Source organism: Eschscholzia californica, unplaced genomic scaffold (assembly GCF_041429995.1).
Source record: "Eschscholzia californica isolate CP2 unplaced genomic scaffold, dmEscCali1.0.p SCAF_1, whole genome shotgun sequence".
NCBI classification, from domain to species: Eukaryota; Viridiplantae; Streptophyta; class Magnoliopsida; order Ranunculales; family Papaveraceae; genus Eschscholzia; species Eschscholzia californica.
The window spans coordinates 30,756,200-30,764,859 of NW_028238198.1; the positions used below are offsets into that span (position 1 = coordinate 30,756,200).

At 35.2% G+C, this 8,660-nt stretch overlaps 1 protein-coding gene across 1 annotated transcript; it reads right to left on the bottom strand.

The window, feature by feature from the left end:
- Window positions 1–709: 709 nt before the first annotated feature.
- Window positions 710–5,247, bottom strand: LOC147565991 (O-fucosyltransferase 6-like). The gene is made up of 10 exons (XM_086668128.1): window positions 4,466–5,247; window positions 4,264–4,335; window positions 4,071–4,158; window positions 3,476–3,552; window positions 3,095–3,183; window positions 2,805–2,988; window positions 2,356–2,537; window positions 1,895–1,997; window positions 1,481–1,812; window positions 710–1,401 (listed from the first exon to the last, which is right to left on the bottom strand). The coding sequence occupies exons 1-10, from the start codon at window positions 4,658–4,660 to the stop codon at window positions 951–953; spliced, it is 1,773 nt and encodes a 590-aa protein (XP_086524254.1). The 5' UTR covers window positions 4,661–5,247; the 3' UTR covers window positions 710–950.
- Between the last annotated feature and the right edge of the window lie 3,413 nt (window positions 5,248–8,660).

An 8,660-nucleotide genomic window follows, 5' to 3' on the forward strand; every position in this document is an offset into this window, starting at 1 on the left:
ACATTTCTTCTTCCTCTCCTCATTTCTCTCTCTCACCTCCCCCACTCTCTTTATCTGTTTTTGGGGGAAGGGGAGAGCCCCCTTGGACAGAATAATAGTTTTTGCTTAGGAGATTTCTTTATAACCAAGCCGGCTTATGGTTTGAGGGCCAAACCAGATCCATTTCTAGTTTCGAGGGGTTTCCCCAAACTAGATTGACTACTACATAAGGGGCCCTCCCTTCTGAACTGGTGGTGGTGGTCAAATGTGGTGGTGGGGGAGAAAATGAGTTCTTCTTCTTACACCGAAACAGTGAGGATGGAGAAGAAGAGAGACTTGGACCTGAAAGATGGAAATTTAATTGAGAAAGAGATTTGGCAGAGTGAATAAGATTTAGCAGAGAGATAGAGAGAATCAGCAGTGAATGAGAGGGGATAAAATATCAAGGGTCGCCAACAATGGTAGTTTGACGATGTAAAGAAGAAATGGTTGTAGGGGGCTCCGGAGATATAAAAAGAATTTCCATCCACAATTTAGTCGCTCGAAAATTTTTCTTGTTCCCCGGACCAACAACCTAAATAACCCCCTATAAATTACCTTTTTGTGTACATTCCCACAATCTTGAACAAGACAAGGGGCAATTTATTTTCTTTCACACCCTATCAACTAATCAAAATTATCAAAGGGTAGGCCACATAGGAGTGGCAGTGCACAAGGGTGTAACAGGATGTGCTTTAAACATTTTTGTAAAATATATTACCAATTAATATCGTTATGATTCTTTTCTATAATAACTCTTGGTATCGTAAAGAAAAGAGGAAAAAGATTTACACTTTTCTGATCAGTTCCTTATGTACACTTTTCTGATCAGTTCATTGTGAACTGCTGAAGCTCCCAAACTGAAAAAATATGACAAAAAGAATGGTGAAGGAAGAGCAGAGCTCTCGCCGAAGGAACAGGACAACCTTCTTCTAGTCTGACATTATTGTTTGGAGCTCTGGTTGCTGCTCCTCGGAGTTGAGCAAGATACTGTAATCTGAACTCCGTTCTTTCTCTTGATTCAAATTCCAATTCTGAATGTCATTGTTCATATCATACCAGTCTGACTCACCACCTGATTCACCATTCTCTTTGTCCACTTTATCCCCCTCTCTATGTTTATAAACAAACTTAGTTTGACTGTTAGAAACTGAATCTGTTTCTTCCTTGATTTCAGATTCTTCTTCACATATGCATGTTGCAGGATTCTCATGAAATTCACCTTTTCCTGGTCTTATTTCTTTTGGTTCTCCCATAAAGCCTCTCTGATGTAAACGAACGTCGGAAGCAAATACTTCCCATGTCTTGTTCGCTCGGGTAGAGAACAAAGAATTGAGTTTCTTAGAATTTGGACGAATTGTACGTTTGTGTCCAAAGTATCTCCTGAAATGACAAATGGGTGTCCAATCATTTAGGAGATTGCTCTTTAGAAAGAGAGAGATAGAGGAAGAGAGAGTCGTACCTTCGGCCTGCTAAGATTCTAGCCATGTTTCCGTTATTGTTGGTAACAAATACATCACTTGCATCACATACGACAAAGTCAAGGGCAGCCATTCGAGATGAAAACGAAGAGAAAGGAGATAATTCCTCGTTGCTAGCTATGGTTTCTTTAGAATGGTAATTCGGAAAGAGAGCTTTAAGGGGTGCTAATGTTTCTTCACCTCCATATACTTCACCAGATGCAACATATATAAGAACATCACTCCCAAATCCTAGTGCTCTTAGCATTATCCCTACTTCCTCTGGAGTAAGTGGACATTTTCCATTTCGACGTTCCTTTTCCGGGTTGCTAGTCTATGTTCCATTTACAACAAATTCTTAGTTATGAACTTCAATAACAAGTACTATAAAATCTTTGACATATACCCAGACTTACGTGTAAACTTTTCCACCTCTTTCGTATAGCGCCAAGCTCTTTCCTTTCCTTGTCTCCTCCTCCATAATAGCATCCAGAAAATGCAAGCATGTCTGGTTCAAACCTGTGAAAAACAAGCATTTTGCATGAAGAAATTCCTCTTATTCAACTTGATTTTGTGTATATTACCTCTAAGTGAGGCAAGCATTTAGAGTGGTCGCTTGATTCTAACTTGGGGTGGAAGAATGATCTAGTGGCCTGATAGACGGCCTATCCTACCAAGTCTGAGACACCTCTTGGGTGCCTGAAACCCGAAACAGGCACCAAGGACTTTTAGGATAAGAACTTAAGTGATTAAGTTGCAGAAAATATCGGTGCTCAGGGTGAAGAATAGATAGTGTCAATCTAATCCTTTACACTCTTGCAGTGGCTAAATGCCTGCTGAATTAAACTTATGATGGTGAATCAGAGATGACTATTACCTCAGGTGCAGGGCAATGAAATGCCTACTTTTCATCCTCATCCTCTGAACCAACTTGTTTCCCATTTCTTGAACAGAATTAGTGAATCTCAAAGCATGGTAGTTAACTCTACACCTCAGTTTTTGTAAATCTGTATCCAACTTATTCGCAAGCCTGTAATCGAACTTGGTTAGCTGCACAACCTGTGGACGATGAACAAAAATTATTGGTGTCGCACAAGTTTGACCTAAGACCTCCAATTCATTGCACCAACTGTAATAACGAGACATCAGCTAATATGAAGATGAAATGTATTGGAAACTTATGAGGAACAACTTGAAAGACAAAAAAAAGTCGAACATCCTTAAATTCCTTCAACTTGGAACACTTAAAACAAACCCATTAACCTTCACAGATTGGAACTTTATACAGAAACTGAGACGGGCAAGTTTACAGGAAAGAACACTTACATGCCTTTTCAGAAGAACAGGTAATACACGAGTTTGATAGCATTTTGTATCGCATTTCCTTGGAACTCGCATTGTATATGGATTCATAATCTCCCCTTCGTTTTTAGGAAGCTGTTTTATGATCTTAACATCTTCCGAGAGGGATCTTATAAACCAATCAACATCAAATATCTCAGTAAAGTTGCTGCAGACAACACGGCGGAATATTTCAGCTAATATTTTATTAAGGGATTAGAACCATTAAAGTGAACACTCTGTAGTAGATAGATGTATAGATTGTTAATAACAACCTCGAATCCTTCCAAAAGGACTTCGTGTCTAGCTTTGGCACAACAAGAGTGGCGTTCAAGATGCGGGCTGCAACCACTGCATCTGTAATCTACAGAAGTTCGGATAAAAGTTTTAGATAGAAAGATCAACGAAAAAAATAAAGTTCATTTGTATTCAGAGTGAAATGAACAGAAGCTTAGTTTATGCTAGGCTAAAAGCTCATTCCCACACTGCAGGTGCCATGTTCATTCATCAACATGAAACCACTAAGCTTGGTTTGTTGAATTTGCAGGTTGCCATCTAGTGAACATTATATTTTGGTTACTAGGTCACCTTTCTCCCACGTGGGACTATTCTCACGTGGTGTCATGTCGAAAAAAATAAAGTAAGCATAATCTTACCCCTGTTCTTTGCTGATTTAAGCCTCCACTGGTTGCAATCATCAAATATCTATTAGGTTGTGTATTAACTTCAGCCTCTAAAACCACCAAAAATCAGACAATGAATAAGGAAATTATCTTAAAGATTACAAAAAAAGAACTCTTAAATATTCTACATAATCAAACACAATCAAATTCAACACTATAAAAAAAAGTAAGAATGAATTAGGTTAAACCACCATGTACCTAACAATAAAAAGGGTTCTATCAATTTTCAGTGCTCCTAAATCTTTCATTTCATCCCAAAACTAGGTAAGATCATATTAAATAAATTTTCGAATCGATTAGACTTGGGTGGTGTTCCTTTCTAGTTCTAGAATCCGACCCATCTGAGTGGTCTGACTCATCTTAGTCATCTGACTCAAATAAACCTACAATCAATCCAAATCAGTCATTCCGAGGACATCACAAACAGACAGAAACAAACATTCTGAAAGTTGACTCGAGTCAATCCAGACCTCTAGTCAGATTTCAGACCTGACTCAGAAAAAACAAACTATACCATAGAAAAAAAAACAATTCAAAATAAAATTTTCTCCAGTATATAAGTACCCACTCGTAAATTCATTGTTGGAATTGCTACACCCATAGTAGAATTTAGACAACTTGGAATCCCACATTTCATGGATTAAGCTTCCTTCAACCTAATACCAAGATTAAACAAACCAACCAACCAACCATTATATGAACAATAAAATTGAAGAAATCACAAAATCAATAAGTAAGAAATCAAAAGAAGAAACCCTTACTGGAACTCGAAATAATACTTGTTTCTGAGCTTTGATCTCAGCTAGACGAGCAACCTTGATGTTATTCTTTAACTGAATAATAATACAGTATATTCGAATCAAACAGAAATTCCCAAAATAATAAAATGAATAATTTACTAATAGAGATTTTAATGGATGGGGTAGAAAGCAAATCAAGTTTTATTGAATAAGTTAGTTGTACCATGGTTGAAGATTGAAGTCGATAATGAAGTTTTTGTAGGTGGGTGTGGAGAGGTGATGATGGTCCTGACGGAGGAGAACGGACAGAAAGAAAGAGGAGGAGAAGAAGAAGGATGGTAGCTGAAATGGTGGTTATTGCGTGAATCAAGAATAGGAAGAGGTAGCTTGGTTGGTGGCGCCGTCTCTGCAACGCCATATCTTCTCTGTTTTTAAAACTTCAAAAGCAAACACGACTTTCTCTCTCTCTCTCTAAAAATCTCTGTTTTTTCAATTTCCTTGGGTACTATGTAATGGAATAGAGAGAGAGAAGCCAACAACTACCAGCACCGCCACCTTAACATAACACTCCTGAAACTCCACTCTTTCCGCTGCTGCTGCTGTTGCCGGAAGAAGACGACAACTGTTAAAGTGTCGTTTTTGAACGCAGAATAAAACTGCCTTAAACGGACTGCAAAACACTCTTTCTCTCTCTACAAAGGAATTAAGTTTCTCTCTCTAAACGACTTTAATACACTCTCTCTCTCTCTCTCTGGTAAGTAAAAACAGTAATAAATAAAATCAGCAAGTAACGAGAGTTTAGGACGGCCGTCTCTCTAATCTAATATGATGATGATGATTACGATGTGATTTTGGAGTATTGTGGGTGGGAGGAGGAGAGATAAAAAAAAAAAAGAATTTGGAATCTTGTGGGAGGTAAAGACTAGTAGTAGTTAATTTCATTAGATACATGTATATCCCCATCCGGATATGAAAAAAAAAAAAAAAAAATCAAATTACTACTCCAGTATAAACATAATCTTATGTTAATTTATATAGGCACACAAATTAAACTAGTAAAGTTTTGATAATTTGAAATATCTTCATTTTAATCTCTCTATAGTTCTACTCCTCCTGAACAAATGTATCCCATTCCATAGAATCTCTCTCCGGCTGAGAAACCGTTCGTGATCTTCTTTGCTTATCCGGCGAAGGGAACCCTTCGCCGGTCTTTGTTTTAAAATAAAGGTCTTCTCTTTGTTGGTTTTTAAGGTCTGTTTTTGTTGATCTATATGATCTTTTTCGTTGTTTTCGTGTTTCTTTATAATCGAGTGTTTGGTCATGGATAACCATTAGGAGTTTCTTCAACAACTCACAACTCTCTCAACCGATGAACTAGAACCAAACACAGCCCAAAGTTCAGTCCAAGTAGTTCATTCCATAAACTTTAGAAACAATTGTGAGGTCAAAATCCTAAGTTACAAGTTCTTTGTTCAAGTGCAAGTTCAAACTCATCATGTTCAACTAAGGCTGAAAATGATGGAACACCTAGAGTTCTGTCCTTTGAGGCTTAAAATGAGGGAACTCCTAGAGCAAAAGCTTAACGAAACACAAATGGAGACCGTCATAGTCAAGCTTCTTTCTAAATATCCAAATGAGGTTCAAAGTTGTACTATTTTGGGAGATGGATAATAGGGCAAAATCGAAAACCGCAATCGGGTATGATGATGGAAGACGGCAATCCGTCGGAGGAGGCGGCGCGGTCGGAAAGAGGAAACCGTTCACCCACTCAAACTAACCACGTGGTAGAAGCAATTACAATCCAGGTTAATCAGGAAAGTAGGGGCTCGTATGCAACCCAGATTTCGTCCAAAGAAAAGAGGTGCGTACCAGAGAACACCATGCCGACGGCCGAAGGCGAGAAGATAAGGAGGTTGAAGAATCAGCGGTTATAAAACTACCCACATATGCGAACACGATGTGGATGGGTGGGAACCAGGCAGCTCTAGAGGCACCCCAAGTGGGCATAACTTGATTTGAATGTCTGTTTTGGTTGTGTTTTGTTTTTCAGCTTCATGCTGTGATACTCATTAGTCTTTTTGCCTTTAAATGAAGTTTGATTCCAAAAATATATATATATATATATATCTTCATTTTAAATATGTATTTTCTAAAGATAGTTGTAGATAAAAATTCATTAATTTATGAGAAGTAAAAATTAGATAGTGTCATTATGTGCGTATACAATTTCTACAAGGATAGATTGAAAATGGTATTTGGGTAAAAGATTCAGATTCACATGAGTTTTTGCTTAACAAATATATATGTTTTATTTTACTTTACTCTCTCAACGTTAATTGGTAATTGAGTTTCCTTCCTCAACAATTGATAGTTGGGTTGAACTTAAAACACTTATTATTTTTATCAAAATACAAGAGTTGTGTTTAGCTGTAAAGAAATTAGAGCCACATCAATAAATCTATGGACATCTTCATGAAAAAAAAAAAATAATAATCCATGGACAAAATAATTCTCTACTAACTATATTCTTGACCAAATTCAAATGAACAAAGAGTATCACACTTACTAAAATCACATTATCATATCGTAATTCTTCACATCTATATTTTTTCACGCACGTTAAATATCATGTTAGTACGTTTAAAAAATGCAGTTAGTCAAGATTATAAATTTAATTATAAATTATGCAGGGATAAATTTGGTTACCAATTAGTATCGAGTTAGAGTTTACAAAGTAGAAAACCCAACAGAAATTGAAATCATTTTACCATCCATGATGTATACACTCAACCAACGAAAGATCTTTCATAAAAAAAAAAAAAAACCAAAGAAAGATCTTGGAAGGTTATGAGTTTAGCTAGGAGTAGGACCTACCGAAGTAGTGGTTGGTTGCATTTTAGTTAACCAAGATTAATTTGGTAAAATATTGTTAGTTAGGGAGTTGGGAGTACGACCTTACAACGTGTGTATCACCTTCCTTGTGGTATTTGAAACAAATTTAAAACATGACTCCTACCAACTGTCCGATTAACATACTACTAATTGGCAACCTGATTTGGTCAACAAAATGAAGGATTGGGATATGTGTATCACCAACCCAAACATACATAAACTTATAGTATAATTTAAAGGCACACCCAGAATTCAAACTCCATAGAGAGGTCAAGTCTCGCTTCACTTCTGGTGAATCATAATGGGCTTGGGATTTTCTGGAGTAAAAGACCAAAATACTGGTTTGTTTAACAAATACTTTATTTTATATTTTATATTTTATATTTAACTTTAATATATATAGATATATAAATTTCTTATTAGAAATGTCGAATTTTGAGAAAATTAGTATTATATCTTAACTTCAATATATATATATATATATATATATATATATATATATATATATATATATATATATACTAGGGTATATCCCGTGCCTTAGGGCACGTACACTTGTATCAATCAAATGTTACGAAATTTATTACTATAATTTATTAAGAGAGAGAGAGATTTTTATTAGTTATTATTTTTTTTATTACTTTTTTGTTTCTTTTCTCTTAAATTAGTTATTATCTTATTGAGAGAGAGATTTTAATTTCTTTTTTTAACCCTTGAATTTTTTTTCTTAAATTAGTTATTTTATTTCTAAGAAGGAAAGGATTATTGTTTTTTAAATAGGTAAATTTATTTCTATCTGCCACACTCACATCTCCCTTGACTTCAACAAAAATTACGGTTACATGTGATTATATATAACAAAAATGGTGAGTGCATTTAAAATTTCTCTTGCAAACAAGAACAAGCGAGGGGTCGTCGATGCATGAGGGTCTGTTATTAGTTAAAGACTTTTTTTACCAAAACTTCAAAATTCCTGAATCTATATAATAAAACAGAAGGGAAAACGATGACTGGGACAAACATCCTTTTTTAATAAAGGATATTGTCTAGAAGCCCTTTCCAAAATTTGAAATAAAGTCCTTCGTAGAAATAGAGTTACTTATTTAAAAAACAATAATCCTTTCCTTCTTAGAAATAGAAATCTTTTTCAAGAAAAAAAGAAACAAAATAAATTTCAAGGGTTAAAAAAAGAAATTAGAATCTCTCTCTCTCTCTTAATAAAATAATAACTAATTTAAGAGAAAATAAACAAAAAAAATAATAACTAATAAAAATCTCTCTCCCTCTCAATAAAATATAATAGTAAATTTAGTAACATTTTATTGTGAATTTCATATATATATATATATATATATATATATATATATACATATGGGTGAGTTCTAATCAACGAGAGAAATTACATGTTCACACAAGAGCTATATTACATGGTCAAAGACCCAACCTATATTGTTAGACGCTCGATAATCTTAGTGCAAATCAACATTAACTTGCAATCACTCTAGACTTTAAGTTGCCAACAAAAT

Excerpts from the sequence above, each read along its gene's own strand:
- LOC147565991 (XM_086668128.1), bottom strand. The coding sequence starts at position 4,660 with ATGGCGTTGCAGAGACGGCGCCACCAACCAAGCTACCTCTTCCTATTC. Across the intron at positions 4,336-4,465 it reads GACTTCAATCTTCAACCATG|TTAAAGAATAACATCAAGGT; the intron begins GTACAACTAACT and ends ATTATTATTCAG. Across the intron at positions 1,813-1,894 it reads AGAGGTGGAAAAGTTTACAC|ACTAGCAACCCGGAAAAGGA; the intron begins GTAAGTCTGGGT and ends AATGGAACATAG.